At 47.2% G+C, this 19668-nt stretch overlaps 1 protein-coding gene across 4 annotated transcripts in view; it reads left to right on the plus strand.

Moving 5' to 3' along the window:
- UHRF1 (ubiquitin like with PHD and ring finger domains 1) overlaps positions 1-19668 on the plus strand; it is a 46079-nt gene that overhangs the window by 7414 nt on the left and 18997 nt on the right. For all 4 annotated transcript variants that reach the window (XM_037165130.2, XM_053658290.1, XM_053658291.1 and 1 more), the window contains exons 3-5: positions 12362-12625; positions 13322-13482; positions 15543-15758. In XM_037165130.2, the coding sequence (XP_037021025.2) occupies positions 12362-12625; positions 13322-13482; positions 15543-15758 (641 nt within the window). The remainder of the gene's footprint in view (positions 1-12361; positions 12626-13321; positions 13483-15542; positions 15759-19668) is intronic.

Raw genomic sequence — 19668 nt, forward strand, 5'->3', positions numbered from 1 at the left:
AGGGCTAAGAGTAGAGCTCTGCTGGGCTGCTATCTCCCGTGTGTTCCCACAGTGGCTCATTTTTGTGGCATCCTCACTGATTCTGGTTTGCCACTTAGTGTATTTGTTTTATACAGGTCCTTTCATAGAATTTCTGAAAACCTCTTGCCTGTTAAACAGTTCAACAGTGTTGCAAAGGCAGGTTGGATCGTGTCCTCTCCAGTTTCCACGTATTTTTGATTGCCTGTTGTGTGCCAGACACTGTGCATTTTAATTTTTACATTTCAAACATGCAGGAAACTTGAAAGGACCATGAACATATAAACCCCAAACCCTAGAATTGACCACTGATATTTTGTGTAGTCATTTTATTGCAGAGCTCTCTATGTTGTTGCTCTATTGGTCTGCCAATTCGTCTTATTTTGGGGGATGCATTTCAAAGTAAGCTGCAGACACTAGTTCACATCACCCCTAGACACTTAGCATGCCTGACATTACTAGAGTTCACTATTTGTGGTTCTCATTGTTGTTTTTTTTTTAGGTAAAATTTGTATATATCGAGACACATCTTAAGCAGGCCATTTGGAGTTCTGACAAATGTCTATGCCCACGTAACCAAACCCCTATCTCCCTTTACTCATCACGTAACATTTGATCCATTCAAAAGTCTTCCTAATATCTGTAAGTTACAAAGCATGATAATGACAGCAAGACCAAGGTGTGTTAGACAACGTACACCGTGCCTTTAATCTTAAGGCTCGTGGCAATGAAATACAGGGCTCTTAACATTGCCTTCTCACAGTGCAGCTTTTATAGTTATCAGAAGGTACCTGGGAAATGTAATTTCTGTAACTGCTCCCCATTTTCCTTCCTGGTGCCCCATTTTGCAGCTTTGTGAGGGAATGTGTAGTCGTTTCTGTCTTTCGGGTAGGAAAGCCAGGCCTCAAAGCCTGATGCAATTTCCCCCAAGGTTGCCTGGCCAGGAACTGGCCTGGTCTTAGGAAGTGTGGACATTGAACAGGAGGGTGGTTGACAAAGGCACACAAGCAGCAGCTTGAAGCAAGCAAGTAAAGTCTGCAAACAGAAAGCACAATTTCTAGCAGGTGTAAGAGAGCTGTTCGTTTTCTAGAATGTTCTAGAGAGTCTACATAACCTTTTTTTTTCTTTTTAAAGAAATGTGGTATAGCAGTTAAAGTGCTGCAGTGAGGTTGACTGAGAGCATAAAGTAGAACACAGCTGAGTCTTTCTTCAGGCTAAGGAGGGTTTTGTGACAGCTTATTTAGGCTGAATAGGTTGGCGATTATGTCACTCAACGGAACTAAATATAGGGAGCATAGAGGGAAGGGACTTGGGTGGTAGGCTCCACCGGGGCAAGGAGGGAGGTACCTGGCGCCTGTTTTTTGGCTGTCCATAAAAAAAACACAGTAGCTGTAATTTCTGGTATAGCCTCAAACAGGTTCAGGTGCAATGCTTTTCGCTTTACACAATCTCAAGCTTTTTGGCCAAGTGGCTTGACCACTGACTCTGTCAGACAGGGCTAATGTTGTGACCCCACCACACCTGTGGCCTGTTAGAATTCAGTGAGGTACTAGATGTGAAGGAATGAGCCCCATGCCTGGTTATAATAAGGATGCAGTAAATCAGCTCAGAGTCTGTCCTCCTGGGCATGCCTGACATAAGGGTGGGTCATTCTCTGGGGGGTGCCAACCTGGCCACTGTGGGGTGTTGAGCAGCATCCCTGGCCCCAACCCACTCACTCAGTACAAGGAGCACCCTCCAGTTGTGACAGCCACAGATGTCTGTAGCTTTACCAAATGTCCCCTGGGGATAGAATCACCCCGAGTAGAGAACTACTGGTTTTGTAGATAATTTGGGAAAACAGCTCAATTGGTCCTGCTGGGCTCAAAGGCTCTGCTAAGGGCAACCTGAAAGATCAGTTGAGATGGTATCCCGGAAATAGCCTTGAGAGGGTCCCTTATGTCATGATGACCCACCCAGTGTCCCTGCTATATTGGCCTTTAGAGACTGCTGCCTATCTTCCTGAAGGGCAGGGTCAGACAGCAAATAGGACAATCCCCTTGCAGAGACCTGTCCTTCAGGTGGCTTGAGAGGGGGGTCCCCCTTTTCCCTGGAGAGGCATGCTCCCTGGAGCAGGGGTTAGCAGACCTGGTCTGTGAGGAGTCTGGTAGCAGATATTTGTCTCTGTGGGACTGCTTACCTCTGCCGCTGGAGCAGGAAAGCAGCCCTAGACAGCATAAACAAAGGGGCACGTAAGAGTCTTACTCTCAATAAGAGTCAGTACATTTTATTTGTAAAGTCAGGTGCAGGCCAGAACTGTCATGCAGGCTGTAGTGTGCCAATTACCCTGTACTCCGATCCAGCCTCCGATTTGGTGCGGCCAGGTTTTACTGTGAGAAATAGCACCAGTGTGGAATGTGCTAGAACAGGTCCCCCAGGGCACTGAGACTGTTTGGTCTTAGGGCACCTTGCCACCCTCTAGAGCCCTTGAGGACCCCAAAGAGCTGATGATGGGGATTGGATCCATCGTTTTTTTTTGTTACATTAGGAGTTAGGAATCAGCCCTGGCTGGTGTGGCTCAGTAGATTGAGCGCTGGCCTGTGAACCAAAGGGTGGCTGGTTGGGTTCCCAGTCAGGGCACATGCCTGGGCTGTGGGCCGGGTCCCCAGTGTGGGGTGTGTGAGAGGCAACCACACATTGGTGTTTCTCTCCCTGTATATCTCTCTTCCTCTCTCTAAAAATAAATAAAGTCTTTTAAAAAAGAAAAGAGAAATTAGAACTCACACATGCATGTTTCCTTGGTCGTCTGAACGGTGGCATCGTCCTGCATCATGAGGCCCTTCGATACCTCTGTGAGACTGTAGGAGTGAAGTGGTGCAGCATGGTGGCATCGCAAGAGTTTTGGACTTAAAAACGCTGAAACGTTGCTCCAGGGCATGTCCTCATCTTTGGCCCTGCAGGGTCAAAGGGCACTGTTCATTTGTCATGCCCGCTTTGCCCTCTCCATGTTCATCATTGAGGTTTTGTTCACTCTGCTTGCTCCTTTTCAAGTGGGCAGCTGTGTTACCTCGCCACGTCTGGGATCCTGCTCCCTGTGTTTTTTCTTTCTGTTCTCTTAGTCAGTCTGACCTGCACCTCAGGTTGCTGTGGAGGCCTGGAGGCTGAGCTGGGGACATGGGGGCCAGGGCTGCATGCCCTGGAAGAGGGCAGAGTGGTTTCTCACTTCCTCCCTCCAAGTTCCCTTTCCTCCTCCATCTCTGAGTCTGTCTTGGTACAAGGCTCACACCACCTCCGTTAAGCCCCTGCAGTCTGGTTTATGTCCTCTCTACCTCTGACCCAAATTGCTACCTTTTAAGCCAACCAGAGAACCACCACATGCCAAACCCAGTGGCGTTTATTTTCTTCTCTTGTATTGTATGTTTTGGGGCAGCACTTGGCACCCTGAAAAGTATCTTCAGAAAATGTCCTGGGGGGCAGAAACTGGGCAGAAGCAATAGGCATGGTGAGCTTTTAATACAAGTTTCTAGAAGGGTGCTTCATTGTTAAATTGTGTATGTGTTTATTTTGATTTACACAATGTTCATGGCATAAAGTTCCAAGTGTCCAGGAAGCATACTTGGGTTAAAAGAGAGAGAGAAGGCCAGGCGTTGAAAGACAAATACCATACGATCTCACCTTTAACAGGAAGCTAAACAACAAAACAAACAAGCAAGCAGAATAAAAACAAACACACTGAAATAGAGAACAAGTGGGCAGTGACCAGAGGGGAAAGGGAAGGGAATTTAAGGGGGGAAAAGGGGAGGGACTTGGAGGAACAAGTATGAAAGACACGGGGATGAGGACTGGGGGGGAGGAAATGGGAGGAAGGTGGGGAGCATGGGGCGGGGGGTCTGGGATGGGAGAAATAGACAAAAAACTGTACTTGAAAAATAACTAAATAAAATTTTAAAAAAAGAGAGAGAGAGAGAGGGACATAATTTAAATTTCATAGGCAGTTTTGCCTGTAGGCCTGAATCTGTAGTACAAGATTCTTTCTCCTAAAACCACATATAGTCAGTCCTCTATATTTGCAAGTTTTGTATCCACGGATTTGACTAGCTGCAGATCAGAAATATTCAGGGGGAAAATTCCCAGAAAATTCCAAAGAGCAACACTTGAATTTGCCATCTGCCAAGCATCACGCTGAATCCATGTGAATGAAGGGATGTGGAGGTGTAGGCGTGCCCTGCACCACATGCCCTGCTGTAGGCTCTATGCAAATATAGGCTACGTGCAAATACACTGTCTTATAGATGGGACTTGAGCATCCAACGATTTGGGTGTCCATGGAGGTTCAGATCGCAGTCCCCTGTAGGTGTTTTATAGCTACAGATACTTACAGCTGCATATTTCAATACAGGCAACTTAAAGGGTTTTCAGTGGGAATTTGGGTTATACAGGATTTTAACTTCAGACTTAATTTTAACATTAGAAGCTCCAATGTAAGGTGCAGCTCATTTACTCAGTTTTAATAGCTTTTGTTAATGTTGTTGGCCTTAGTTGGAACTTCAGGATCTCAATAACAAACCCAAACCGTAGATTGTTCAGTCGTCTCCCGTAGACAGGATAGCATGTGATAGACGCGGGCCCAGCCTCTCTCCATTGTGGTTGCTGAACATTTCTGCACAGCTGTGGGGAAGTGGGTTGGGGAGAGGGGCACACAATACACCTCACTATAGCAAACAGCTGTGCAAGCCTTTTCCTCCTGACTGCTGGGCCCTTCTGGAAAGTTCCGGAAGTGACCTCTGGAAGCAGCTGGACTGGCATGTCCTAGAGGTGGAGCTTCATGCCAGTCTGGCCCAACCCGAGTGCCCCCTTTCCTGCCCACGTCCCGCCCTGTTCCTTTGTCCACATCCTTGCAAGAGCAGACTTGTTGCCTCCTCCACCGAGCCCAGGCCCTGAGCAAGCCAGTAGGCTTCTGTCAGCCTGGCTTCCTGACCCGTCACCTGTCATGGAGGTGAGGGGACAGGTCAGGCCCAGCAAGAGGCTCTACTGGTAGGAGATTGTCAGTAGAAAAATACCACAAGACAACTTCCGCCAAGATGGAGGCGTAGGTGGAAACACTGCCTTCTCGCACAATCAAGTTTAAAAACAAAGTTTTAGCAACAAAAATGCAGCCAAACCACAGAAAATTGAACTATACTGAAGTCCGACAACAACAAACCACTCAGCCAGACCGGTAAGAGGGGCAGAGCCAGCAGTGGAGCCGGGTCAGGCAGGAAAGAGCCACCAGACCGACCCAGGTGCACGACCCAGGCATGCAGACAGCCAAGGATGAATCCCAGGTATGGGGTAGCAACAGGTGGACCCACTGAGGGCGCGAGGTGGCAGGCTGATCTCGGTCACACATTCCCATGGAGATAAACCAGGCAGAGGAGCTAGCAGTGAGACAGATCACAAAGGCCCCAGCAGCGGGAAGCAGCAGAGGAGACCGCTATTGTCTCTCTCTGACCCTGCCCCCACATACTGCATAACAACCCAGCAACCTGGGTGGCCCTGCCCTAGTGAACACCTAAGGCTCCTCTCATACATAACAGGCACGAACAGATCAAAACATGGCTCAAGAAGAACTCAGAGCCCCAGAGCCGATAAGTCTAAGTGAACAAGAAATTGCCAACCTATCAGATGCACAGTTCAAAACACTGGTGATCTGGATGCTCACAGAACTGGTTGATTTTAGCCACGAATTAGAGGAACATATGAAGGCTAAACTAATTGAAATGAATGGAAATGCACAGGAAAGCAATAGTAATGGAAAGGAAACTGGGACTCAAATCAAGGGAGTGGACTAGAAAGAAAAAAATGATCAAACAGGAAAGGATGAAAAGACAATAATTCAAAAAAATGAGAAGCTTAGGAACTTCCAGGACATCTTTAAATGTTCCAACATCCGAATTATAGGGGTACCAGAAGGGAGAAAGGAACAGCCACCAGTGGAAAACTTATTTGAACAAATAATAAAAGAGAACTTCCCCAATCTGGCAAAGGAAATAGACTTTCAGGAAATCCAGGAAGCTCAGAGAGTCCCAAAGAAGTTGGACCCAAGAAGAAACACACCAAGGCACATACATTAGCCAAGATTAAAATGAAGGAGAGAATTCGAGAAGCAGCAAGAGATAAGGGGACAGTCATCTACAAAGGAGTTCCCATCAGACTCAGCAGATTTCTCAAAAGAGACCTTACAGGCAAGAAGGGGCTGGAAGGAGGTATTCCAAGTCATGAAATCCAAAGACTTACATCCAAGATTGCTCTATCCAGCAAAACTTTCATTTAGAATGGAAGGGCAAATAAAGTGCTTCTCAGATAAGGTCAGATTCAAGGAGTTCATCATTACCAAGCCCTTATTATATGAAATGTTAAAGGGACTTACCTAAGAAAAAGAAGATAAAAAAGATGAACAGTGAAAGGACAGCAAACTCTCGGTTATTAAGAACCACACCTAAAGCAAAAGGAAACTAAGAGGACAGCTAGATCAGGAGCAGAACTATAGAAATGAAGATCACGTGGAGGGGTAGCATCAGGGGAGTGGGAGGAAGAGAAGGGGGGAGAAGGTACAGAAAATAAGTAGCATAGACAGGTAGAAAATAGATAGGGGGGAGGTTAAGAATAGTATGGGAAATGTAGAATCCAAAGAACTTGTGACACATGGACATAAACTAAAGGGGGGATGGTGGGGGAGGGGTGTGCAGGGTGGAGGGGAATAAAGGGAGGAAATAGAAGAACTGTGATGGCATAATCAATGTAATGGCATAATCAACTGTAATGGCATATAAAATAAAAATTTAAAAAAATAAAATATTAAAGAAAAAGTTTTATTGATTATGCCATTACGGTTCTATTCCCCCCTTCATTGCCCTCCACCCTGCACCCCCCCCACCCCTACCATTTCCCCTCTTTACTTTATGACCATGTGTCTCAAGTTCTTTGGATTCTACATTTCCCATACTATTTTTAACCTCCCCCTATCTATTTTCTACCTACTGTCTATGCTACTTATTTTCTGTACCTTCTCCCCCCTTCTCCTCCTCCCACTTCCCTGATGCTACCCCTCCACGTGATCTTCATTTCTATAGTTCTGCTCCTGATCTAGCTGTCCTCTTAGTTTGCTTTTGCTTTAGGTGTGGTTCTTAATAACTGAGAGTTTGCTGTCCTTTCACTGTTCATCTTTTTTATCTTCTTTTTTCTAAGGTAAGTCCCTTTAACATTTCATATAATAAGGGCTTGGTAATGATGAAGTCCTTGAATCTGACCTTATCTGAGAAGCACTTTATCTGCCCTTCCATTCTAAATGAAAGTTTTGCCGGATAGAGCAATCTTGGATGTAAGTCTTTGGATTTCATGACTTGGAATACCTCTTTCCAGCCCCTTCTTGCCTGTAAGGTCTCTTTTGAGAAATCTGCTGACAGTCTGATGGGAACTCCTTTGTAGGTGACTGTCCCCTTATCTCTTGCTGCTTCTCGAATTCTCTCCTTCATTTTAATCTTGGCTAATGTAATTATGATGTGCCTTGGTGTGTTTCTTCTTGGGTCCAACTTCTTTGGGACTCTCTGAGCTTCCTGGATTTCCTGAAAGTCTATTTCCTTTGCCAGATTGGGGAAGTTCTCCTTTATTATTTGTTCAAATAAGTTTTCCACTGGTGGCTGTTCCTTTCTCCCTTCTGGTACCCCTGTAATTCAGATGTTGGAGCGTTTAAAGATGTCCTGGAGGTTCCTAAGTCTTCCCTCATTTTTTTGAATTCTCGTTTCTTCATTCTGTTCTGGTTGGTCATTTTTATCCTCCTTCTGGTCCACTCCTTTGATTTGAATCCCAGTTTCCTTTCCATTACTATTGGTTTCCTGTGCATTGCCATTCATTTCAATTAGTTTAGCCTTCATATGTTCCTCTAATTTGTGACTAAAATCAACCAGTTCTGTGAGCATCCTGATGACTAGTGTTTTGAACTGTGCATCTGAAAGTTTGGCTATTTCTTGTTCGCCTAGAGTTATGGGCTCTGGGGCTTTGAGATCTTCTTGAGCCATTTTTGGTCTGTTCTCGCCCATTAATTATGAGGAGTGGAGCCTTAGGGTTGGGGAGGGGCCTCCATGGTGGGGTCGCTGGATTGTGACGCTGGATTGTGATGCTGTATGTGGTGGCGGGGTCAGAGTGGGGAAATGGCGTCCCCCTCTCCTGCTTCCTGCCGCTGGGTGAGGAGCGAATCCTTAGGTGTTCACCAGGGCAGGGTCGCTTAGGTCGCCGGGTTGTGACACTGTATGTGGGGGCGGGGTCAGAGCCAGGAGCTGTCTCTCCTGCCTCCCGTTGCTGGGATCCGCTTGGTCCTGTCTCACTGCCCACTCCCTTGCCGGTCTATCGGTCAGGCTGAAGAATTCGTTATCAGACTTCCGAAAAGTTCAATTTTCTGTGTTCTGGCTGTGTTTTCTGTTGCTAATATTTTGTTGTCTCTAAACTTGGTTGTGTGAGAAAGCACGTTGTCTCCACCTATGCCTCCATCTTGGCGGAAGTCCCAATAAAATATATATTAAAAAAAATACCACAAGAGAGTAGTGGTGTTGGTGCTGAACCCAAATCAAAGTTCCCCCCACCTCAGCCTCTTCATGACCCTTCCTTTCTGTACCCCTCTGCACTCCCAGGGGCCATTCTGATTCATTCTACCTCCTTTCTTATTTCTGCCTCCCGGTCCTCCCACCCTGGCCTGTCTTCTCTCCAACTCGACCTCCGTCCAGTGCTCTTTGTGAGACAGACATTTGTCCATGTGCTCCTGGCTTAGCTCTGCCCATTGCCTCTCCACGGTCCGGGTGACTGGGTTGATTTCCTTCCTGTCCTCTCGAGTCATCCTCCTCTCTGTCGTGTGTGAGAGACATATCTACTTTGTTGAGTTTCTCTGTGAAGCCACGGCTTTGCTTGCAAATAATGCTTCTGTGAATTTGCCAGGTAGGGACACTGGTGTCCATGTCCCTTAAATACATGTTAGGGTCTCTCTAGCTTACTGGTTCTCACTTGGCAGCAACTCTCAGGAGACACTGGGCCATGTCTGGGGACCCCTGTGGTTATCATGCCTGGAGGTGGCATTGTGTGTGGGTAGAGGCCAGGGATGCTGAGCACTCACAAGTGCCCAGGATGGTCCCCCCACAGAGAACGGTCAACTCCAAATGAGCAGGGGTTTGCCTAACCATGGAGGTGCTGGGCCTCAGGGTACGCAAGTCTCGTTTATCCATCTGGCTTGCCCTCTTCTAGTTCCTCTGATGCAGTTACAGTGGGGAAACGTGTCTTCATCTTTTTTTAAATTAATACACTTTATTTTTGAGAGCAATCTTAGCTTCTCAGCAAAGTGAAAGGCAGGTTCCGAGGTTTCCCATATACTCACACAGTCTCCCCCTTGTCAACACTGGGCACCAGAATGGTGCATTTGTTACAATTGATGAATCTATACCAGCACATCATAGTCACCCAGAGTACATAGGTTACATTAGGGGTTTCTCTTGGTGAACCCTAAATTCCACAGGCTTGTACAAGTATATGGTGATGTGCCTCCACCTTCATGGTACCACACATAGTAATTTCACTGCCCTCCAAGTCCTCTGCGCCATCCTTGTGTATTCTCCCTCCCTCTCCCTTCTGGCAGCCACTGGTCCTTCATAGTGTTGCCTTTTCCAGAGTGTCATGTACAGACGCTCCTTGACTTACAGTGGGTTACATCCTGATAAACTCATCCTGAGCTGAAAATACTGTCAGTCAAAAATGTATTTGGCTCTGACTGGTGAGACTCAGTGGGTTAGACGTTGACCAAAAACCAAAAGGTCGCTTGTTCAATTCACAGCCAGGGCACATGCCTGGACCGCGGGCCACGTCCCTTGTTGGGGGCGTCCCTGGTTGGGAGACAACCAACGGATGTTCCTCTCACACATCAGCGTTTCTTTCCCTCTCTAAAAATAAATAAAGTCTTTTAAAAAATGCATTTAATACACCTAACCTACTGAGCACTACAGCTCAGCTCCGCCCACCTCAAACAGAACACTCACATTCACCTCTGGTCTGGTGCCTCTCGCTGCCCTGCCTCGGCCTGGCACCACGGGAGCGTGCCTGGCTGCCTATGGTCAGCCTGGGGCAGGGTCCAAATTCAGAATTCAGAGTCCGGTTGTTGCTGAGTGCATGTTGCTTTTTTACCATTGAAAAATTGAAAAATCAAAAAATTGTTAAGTTTAACCATCCTAAGTTGGGCACCATCTATAACTGGAATCATGTACCCTTTTTGGATGGCTTTCTTGCCTTTTTAAAAAAAAATCTTTATTGAGATTAAACTCATACCATACAATTCTCCCACTTAAAGTATGGATTGTTGTTCAGTGTTCTCTATATTTATAATGATTTGCAGCCATCACCACATAAATTTTAGTACCTTTTCATCACCTCTAGAGGAAACCCTGTACCTTTTAGCTATCCCTGTCCTGTTCTCCATCTTCCTCCCCCAGCCCCTGGCAACCATCAACGCCTTTCCTGTCTCCATGGATGTGCCTGCTCTGGGCCTCTCACATACATGGAACCCCACACGGTGCGGCCTTCTGGGTCTGGCTTCTCTCACTGAGCACCATGTGTTCAAGGTCCATCCGCGTTGTAGAGTGTCAGAGCTTCACTCCTTTTTATGGCTGAGTAATATTCCAGCGTGTGGATGGGCCACTTTGAGTCTATCCATTCACTCATCTGTGGACACTTGGGTTGTTTCACTCGTAGGCTACTGTGAAATACACTGCTCTAAACATGGTGCACAGGTTGACTTGTCTCTTCCCATTCGTGTCACCTCTAACCTGGTGGTGTGGCTGCCCCTTGTTGCCCAGTGTTGTAGGGCTGGTGCTGCATCCGTGTCCTGGGCTTCCCTGTGGCACTTGGGCAGTGCCAAGCACATTGGAGGCTCTCACTTTGTGCTGGGTGAGCAGGTGAAGTGGGCCCTGGACACCCAGGGGAGTTTCAGAGGAACCCTGGCAGCCTCTGCAGCTGCAGGCAAGTGATGAGGTGTTCAGATGCATTTTTATGGGGGAGAGGGGTCATCATCCGATTCTTGGGTTTGCGATGAAAGAATAACAACCCCTGGACCAAAGGATGACCTTGAACCCTGGAACTTGCTTCCACTGGGACCCCCTCCCAACCTGGTTCGTTTGCATATTAATGGCTGGTGTAAATTGGGAAGGTGGTAAAGTTGATTTTTTTGGTCTGTTTTCCTCTTTTCCTTTTTTTTTTAGGGTGTTGCTTCTGAACTAGGTTGTTCTGCCCTAAGGAAGTTTGGAGACATCTGTGGTGGTTTTGACTGGGGGGTGCTCTTGGCATTCTGCTTGGGGGCCAGGGATGCTGCTCAACACCTCGCAGTGCTCAGGACGGCCCCCCACAGAGAAACGACCGAGCCCCAGCGTCAGTGCACTGAGGGCACAGACCTGCCTGCTGGGCACCGGGATAGAACAAGGTGTACTTGCAGGCCTTCGTTGGCTGCTGGTGGAGTGCTGTGGGGTAGTTTCTAATAAAAGCTAAACTCCTTGGCCTTTGATGCCTTTGGGATGCAGCTCAAAAGACAAGACTCCTTCACACCTGCTATGTCACACCCAGGGGTGCAGATTGCTGAGCTGTGCTGGCCGCAGGGTCCTCTTGGCAGGTGTCTAGTGTGGATGGAATTAGCATAAAGGCATTAATAGGGGTGGATTTAATGGATCTGGGAAGCTGCCCTAAGTGGGTAAGAGCTGGGCTGGAGCCTTACACAGGAGGCTGGTGGATGTTGGGGGATGTGTCTGCTTGGGCTCACATAGGCCAGGTCTTCTCCCTGGGCACTGCAGACACTGGGGCCTGATCATTGTCTGGGGTGGGGGGGCATCCTGGGCACTGTGGGATGTTTTGCAGCATTTCTGGACCTACCTACCCCATCGTGACAACCACGGATGTCACTAGATGTTGGATGCCCGTGTCCCCTGTGTGCTGAATTGCCTTCAATTGAGAATCAATGATGAAGATCACGCTTGTTTACTTTAACAAAAGTCGCAAAATACAGAGTACTAAGAAAGTCTCCCTTGACACCCAGTGCGTGTCCACAGCACAGCAGGGTTACGCCATGTGCTCATGGGGACATTCACCGTATGATACCAGGAGTTCTCATTTGAGATGATTCGGGGACCCTGGAGAAGGGGTATCAGTGTGCATGCCCAGGAAGGGACAGGTTCTACTGTGCTGTAATCTAAGGGCCAATTTAGTCCTTTGCTCAGGGTGTGTTCCCGCTGCTTGTCACCCAGCAGACATACTAAATGACTTGTATGTCTGGTGGGTGGTGACCTCTGTTTCGCTATCTCTGCAGATGGAGGATGGCCACACCCTCTTTGACTACGATGTTCGCCTGAATGATACCATCCAGCTCCTGGTCCGGCAGAGCCTTGTTCTCCCCCCCAGCAGTAGCAAGGAGAGAGACTCGGAGCTCTCTGACACGGATTCCGGCTGCTGCCTGGGCCAGAGTGAGTCGGACAAGTCCTCGAATAGTGGCGAGGTGGCTGCGGAGGCGGACGGGAAGACGGGCCTAGTGGATGAGGACGTGTGGGATGAGACGGAGCTGGGCCTGTACAAGGTGAGTCTCGCACAGAAGCTTTGGGGTCAGGGTGCACCCCGTCTGGCCGGTCTCTGCACCCCCAGGAGCACTGTCCATGCCCCGTCTTCCGTCTTCCCTACCAACCAGCTGTCGCTCATGAGGGCTGGCCAGCTCCCGTCCATCCCTGTGGCTGGGCACACCCAGTCCTGCCATGAAAACCTCCTGAAGTTCCTCTGGCAGAAACATATGCTCTTCTAGATTCTTTTCTGTTCCCTGAAGCAGAATCCTGGGTCTGGGCCTGCAAGTGTCTTCTCTGTGGCCATTGCAGTGGCTGTAAAATTTCTGAGTTCACTGCCACCGTCTAAGAGCGTGAAATTTTATGTAATGATCTGGATTCCCAGCTTCTCTTGAGAAATGAGCTGTTATGACCTCCCTGTGCCGATCTTGCTCCCAGGGACACTGGGGATATCTGTGGTTGTCACGACTGGGGCTGCTGCTGACATTAAGTGGGTGGGGCCAGGGAAGCTGCTCAATACCTCACAGTGCCCAGAACTGTCCCTCACAGAAAGTGACCCAAATGTCCATAGCGCCACAGCTGAGAAACCTGTCGCCGGCATTTGGGTTTGCATCCCAGGCTGAGCATCCAGTGCCAAGAACCAAACCAGGTCTTCGTCAGTGTTGCTGATCAGATTTCCTTCATGGGGTCGGACGAGGGAACTTCCTTTCTCCTCACAGGTCAATGAATACGTTGATGCTCGGGACACAAACATGGGAGCTTGGTTCGAGGCCCAGGTTGTCAGGGTGACGAGGAAGGCACCGTCCCAGGATGAGCCCTGCAGCTCCACCTCCTGTTCCACATTGGAAGAAGAAGTCATTTATCACGTGAAATACGACGAGTGAGTGTCATTAAAGGCAGATGGGCCTGCAGTGTTGGCTCTGTGTATATAGGACCTGGAGTTTGGTTCAGCCTTGGGGGCGATGGAGGCCTCCACCCTCATGCTTCCAAACCACGTGGGAGGCCTCACCCTGGAGGACTAGTGTCAGGGGGACCCAAAGCGAGGCCGACCCCTGCTCAGGTTTCCTTGGAGAACTCTGCTCTGATCTTCCAGTCAGAAACCCTCCTCACCTGTTTCCTGTTTTCTGTTTTATTCACACCACATATCACTGGTAGGTACCGTGTGAAACCGTCGTACATACTTGTCCCTCCCCCTCACTAGATGCATGAATATTCACTGAGAGCTTACTGTTGTGTCGGCCATGTGCTGGATACAGGGAACTCTTGTCTGTGAACACAGAGGCCGTCTTCGTAGGCTCAGGCTGCCGTAACGACATGCCGCATGCTGGGCAACCTAAACAGCAGACATTTATTTTCTCACAATTCTGGAAGTTGGAAGTCCAAGATCAAGGTGTTAACGGGGTTGCTCCCTGGTGAGGACTGTCTTCTTGGCTATCTTCTCACTGTGACCTCACATGGAAAGAGAGCTCTGGTGTCCCCTTCTCTTACAAGGACTCCAACCCCATCAGATTAGAGACTGAACCGTATAACCTCATTTAACTTTAATTATCTCCCTGAAGTCCCCATCTCCAAACACAGTCAGTTACATAGGGGGTTGGGGCTTCAATATGTGAATTGGAGGGGGATACAGTGTGGCCCATTGCAGAGGGCAAGCATGCCTGCCGTGGGGAGCTTTCACCAGTGGGGTCCCTACTGCCTCCCCCACCCAGTTTCTGTCACATTCTAAGCTTAGCTCTGTAAAGATTGTTAAAGTAATTGAATAATGAATTACAATGGATACAAGATTCCTGTCCTCTTTGTGAGGGGGATGCAAACTAAGGCCCAAGGGCCCAATCTGGCTCAAGGCCTGTTTGTGTAAATGGAGCTTTATTGAGGTGCATCAATGGCCATTTGTCTGCGCATTGTTCTGTGACTCTGCTTTCTTGGTGATGGCAGCAGAGCCCGGTATTCATGATAGAGACCTTCTAGCTCCCAAGGCCAAAAATGTTTGCTATCTGGCTCTTTACAGGAAAGATTTGGCAACCTTTGTTCTTGGTAGTTTACTGGCGAAAATAATGAGCACTGGGTGACAGAGCTACACATCATAGATTTGGGGTTCTCCCCTCACAGGTGAAGTTTTTCACTTTGTTTCTGATAGGTTTCTTTCAGCCCAGTCGTTTTATGCCTGTCTGAGGCTGCCACAATATTCCTGCATGCCCTGCATAATGACTTCCTGTTGCACCCTAACATCCCACATATCATGTTTACAGAAATGAAATAGTACATGTCCCCCTGTGAAAATCATTTTCAATACATGCAATGTGGAAAAAATATGGTTTTCCCTCCCCTAGTTTTTTTCTGTATCAGTTTCCTAGAGCTGCGAAGTATCACAACCTGGGTGGCTCACGATGACGGTTCATTCACTGATGGTTCTGGGGGCCAAAATCAGGGTGTCAGCTGGGGTATGACTCCTCCGAAACCCACAGGGGAGAGTCCTTCCCTGCCTCCTACAACATCTGGATGTGGCCAGCAGTCCTCGGCTCGTGGCCACATTGGTCTCTGTCTCTGCCTTTATGTGTCATTCTCTGTGTCTCTGACTCTTTTCCTCTTATCAGGACACCAGTTACAATGGAGTAAGGCAGTGTGACCTCATTGTAACTTAATTACATTTGCAAAGACCCTATTTCCAAATAAGGTCCCATTGCCAGGTGACAAGGGTTAGATGTCCAGCATACTTTTTTGGGGACACAGATCAACCCATAACAACTTCTGTAACTGAAACCTGTCTTGTGTGCCTCTGTGTTTTGTGTTTTTGACACCAGCGAATAATATACTGAGGGGACTTCACTTGCTACTGTGATGAGAATGACCCACACCTGTGTTGTGTGCGGCCCTCTTGTCTCCGGGAGGGAAAGTGGTCTGGTCTTACTCTACAGTCTGAGTGTGGGGTTTTTTTCCCAGCTACCCAGAGAATGGTGTGGTCCAGTTGAGCTCTCGGGACGTCCGTGCCCGTGCCCGACACATCCTCAAGTGGCAGGAGCTGGAGGTGGGCCAGGAGGTCATGGTCAACTACAACCCTGACAACCCGAAGGAACGGGGCTTCTGGTATGATGCGGAGATTGTGCGGAAGCGTGAGGCCCGGACAGTGCGGGAGCTGTACGCCAACGTCAGGCTCGGGTGAGTGGCTGCCCAACCAGCGCTCTCCGGGCAAGGCCCTCCGGCTCCACCTCCCCTCCCCTCTGGGGCTCTGCTCCCAGTTCCTGCTCACCCACCTGTGATCTTTCTAAGACAGACTCCCTCGTACCTGCTTCTCGGGGTCCTGTCTCTGAGCCCCAGGTGGAGACTTCAGCCTTCCTTATTGTCTTTTATGTGTTGTTTTAGATTTGGCAAGTAGATAATAACATCAAATATATTAAAATCAGAAGGTACGGGAAACCACACAGTGAATATTTTCCTTCTCTGTCCCCTGGTCACCAGTTCTCCCATTTGGAGACATGACTGTTCCTAGGGACGTTCTGTGTCTAAACAAGCAGACACAAACAGAACCAAGCCCATACTCCGCATCTAGGATCAGCAGACTGCAGGCCAGGTCCTGCCCTCCGCCTGTTTGGGCCAATACAGTTTTACTGGCACACAGCTGTGCCCTTCCATTCGCTGATTATCTGTGGCTCCTTTTGTGTTGCAAGTATGCATTTGAGTAGTTGGGAAAGAGACTTAAGACATTAATTTTTTTTGGCTCTTGGCAGAAAATGTTTTCTGGGCTGTGCTCTACTTTACCTTTCTGTGTGTGTGTGTGTGTGTGTTAAATTAACACATAACGGGAAACTTACATCCCAATCGTTTTTTTTAAATGAAGTGTCTTTTTTTTTTTTTTTAGAATTTATTTATTTATCTTTAGAGGGGAAGGGAAGGAGAGAGGGAGAGAAACATCAGTGTATGGTTGCCTCTCGTGTGTCCCCTGCTGGGAACTGGCCTGCAACCCAGGCATGTGCCCTGACTGGGAATTGAACCTCGATCCTTTGGTTCACAGGCCTGCTCTCAATCCACTGAGCTACACCAGCCAGGGCTCTAATCATTTTTAAGTGTGCATTTTAGAGGCATTAAGTATATTCACATTGTTGTGCAACCATCAGCACTAACCCCATTTCCAGAACTTTCTCATCCCAAACAGTGACTCCTGCCATTAGACACTATAGTTCCCCATCCCACCCTCTGTGCCCGACACCCACAGTCTTTCTGTCTTTCCTTCAGGGACCTCGTATGAGTGGGATCGCATAGTGTTTCTTTTTGTGTCTGGCTTATCTCACTGAGTGTAATGTCCTCAAGGATCACACAGGTAACAGCTTGTGTCAGGCCTTCCTTTTCAGTGGCTGAAGAACATTCCATGTTAGATAGCAAATACAGACATGGATACCTGGACAGCAGTGTCCCAAGCACGGAAAGCAGGTGCAAAGGTTCTGAGGCAGGGTCGTTTCTGGTGTATTTGTGGCCCTGTGAGGAGGCCAGAGGGCCAGAGGGAGGAAGGAGTGGAGACTGAGGCCTCTGTGTGCCTGGACGTTCAGGGTATGGCCAGGAGTGGTCCAGAGCTGGTGTTGATTCTCTGTTGCTGGCAGTCATTGGGCATTTTGAGCTCAGGGCCTACGATTAAGAATCTGCTCTCTGGCAGCCAATGGACAGCAGGGGGCAGTGTGGCAGCAGGGTTACCAGGCAGGAGGCTGCAAATGATGTGAAAAAATGACCAACTTTTTGTTTTGACTGCTTTTCTCTATTGTTTCTTGTTTCCAACTTCATTGATTTCTGCTCTTGTCTTGACCATTCTCCTTTCCTTGGATTGATTTTGTTTTTTCTAGTTTCTTGAGGTAGCAACTTAGATTAGTGATCTGAGAAATTTCCTGTTTTCTAGTATAAGCGTTTTAGTGAATCCCCTATAAATTCCCCTCTAAGCATGTCCTTTACTGTTTTCCATACATTCTATGTTATGTTTTCTTTTTTATTTAGTCCTCTATTTCTTTTATTTCCTTTAAGACTTCCTCTTTGAGACTCCTGGATTATTTAGAAGTATGGCGCTTATAATTGCCAAATGTTTGGAGGTTTTTTGCACTTTCTGTTACTAATTTATAGTTTGACTTCATTATGTCCAAAGAACATACTCTGTATAATTTCAGTTCAAGTTTTCAAAAGATTTTACTTACTTATTTTTAGAGAGAGGGAAAGGAGGGCTAAAGGGAGAGAAACATCCGTCGGTTGCCTTTCGCACACCCCTAACCAGGGACCTGGCCCGCAGCCTAGGCATGTGATCTGACCAGGAATTGAACCGATGACCTTTTGGTTTGTGGGATGATGCCCAACCCACTGAGCCATACCATTCAGGACTCAGTTCTAAATTTCTTGAGGTTTATGGCCCACAATAGAGTCTGTCTTGGTGACTATTCCATGGTTGTTAGAAAAAAAATTTAGTATTTTCTGTTGTTGATATATATATCCTGTATATCAGTTACATCGTGTTGCTCTAGTGTGTTGTTCACATTTTCTAATTCTTTCTGATTTTCTGTCTAATACTTCTTTCAGTTGATGAGAGGCTGTCCCAAGGCCTGAGCTGTAGTTGTAGATTTCTCTATTTTTCCTTTGAACTTCATAACCAACTGTCGTTTGGTGCTTACACCTTTAGAACAGCTGTGTCTTCCTGGTCGGTTGGTCTTTTTATCATAATGTAGTGTCCCTCTTTGTCTCTGTTTTCTTTGCTCTGAAGCCTGCTCTGTCCGAGGCGGGAGTGTGTGTGTGTGTGTGTGTGTGTGTGTGTGTGTTGAGTATACCTGCTTCTTTACCAGTTAATGTTTGCACGGTATATCTTTTTAAAAATCCTTTTACTTTCAGCCTGTGTAGTTGAATTCCAAGTGAGTTTCTTGTAAGCAACATATAATTGGGTCATTTTTTTCATCCCCTTTGTAAGTCTTTGCCTTTTAGTTGGCATATTTAGACTGTTTACATTTAAGGTAATTGTCAGTGGCCCTGGCGGGATGGCTCAGTTGGTTAGAGCATCGTCTGGGATGTGAAGCTTGTGGGTTCGATCCCTGGTGGGGCGCATGCAGGAATCACCTGATGAATGCGTAAGTAAGTGGGACAACAAATGGATGAGTCTCTCTCAGAATTAATTTAAAAAAAAAGTAACTATTTGTATGTTAGGGAATAAGTCTGTCATTTTATTGTGGGTTTTTTTAATGTCTTTGTTTCTATCTCTCTGTCTTTCCTGGGGGTTACTTAAATATTCTTTAAGACTGTCTTGATTTATTTTAGTCTCTGGAGTGTGTTGCTTTTCATGGTTTTCTTAGTGGTTTTCCGAATTTCACCCCATAAACGTGTGTCTGCTGGTGCCACTTTTCCCTCCAGGCGCCTCTCGTTGGCCTAGACCGCCGTCACCTCTGTCCCTTGAGCGAACTGTGCAAGTCTTTCCTCCATTTAGAGGTCACTTATTTTTAAAAAAGTTTTTTGATTGTTGATTTGAGAGGGAGCGATCAACTTATTGTTCCAGCTATTTGCGCATCCACCGTTAGCTTCTCGTACGTGCCCTGAGGGGGGATCCAACCTGCAGCCTTGGCGTATCAGGGTCTTTTTTCACCAACTCAGCTCCCCGGCCAGTGCATCTTTCTGTTTTTTTGTTTTCTCCCTCTGTGCTCTGAGCCTTTCCTTTATAACTTACCTATTCGAAGAGATCCCTGTAGTTAAGTCTGTGAGAGTGAGTCTGCTAACAGCAAGTTCTTTTGGCTTTTCCTTCATCGAGGACGCGAGGATGCTGCCAACCCCACCCCGCTGCACTGGCGTAACTCCTGACATCCAGTCATCTCATCTGTGAATATTTTAGAACATAGTTTTTAAAAACTGCTCTTGAAGAATGAGGAAGTGTCTCTCTAATGCTGTTATTACAACCTAACAGTAATTTTTGAATAACGCAAATCCAGTCATTGTTCAATCTTCCAGTTATCTCTTCTTTTTTTAAACCGTTTCTTTGATTAACATCTAAGTAATGTCCATAGATTTCACTTAGGTTGGTACCTATATTTTAAATCTTAACAGTTTATTTGAGGAAACC

The sequence above is a fragment of the Artibeus jamaicensis genome, unplaced genomic scaffold, assembly GCF_021234435.1.
Source record: "Artibeus jamaicensis isolate MK-2021 breed Jamaican fruit bat unplaced genomic scaffold, CSHL_Jam_final scaffold_537, whole genome shotgun sequence".
Taxonomy (NCBI): domain Eukaryota; kingdom Metazoa; phylum Chordata; class Mammalia; order Chiroptera; family Phyllostomidae; genus Artibeus; species Artibeus jamaicensis.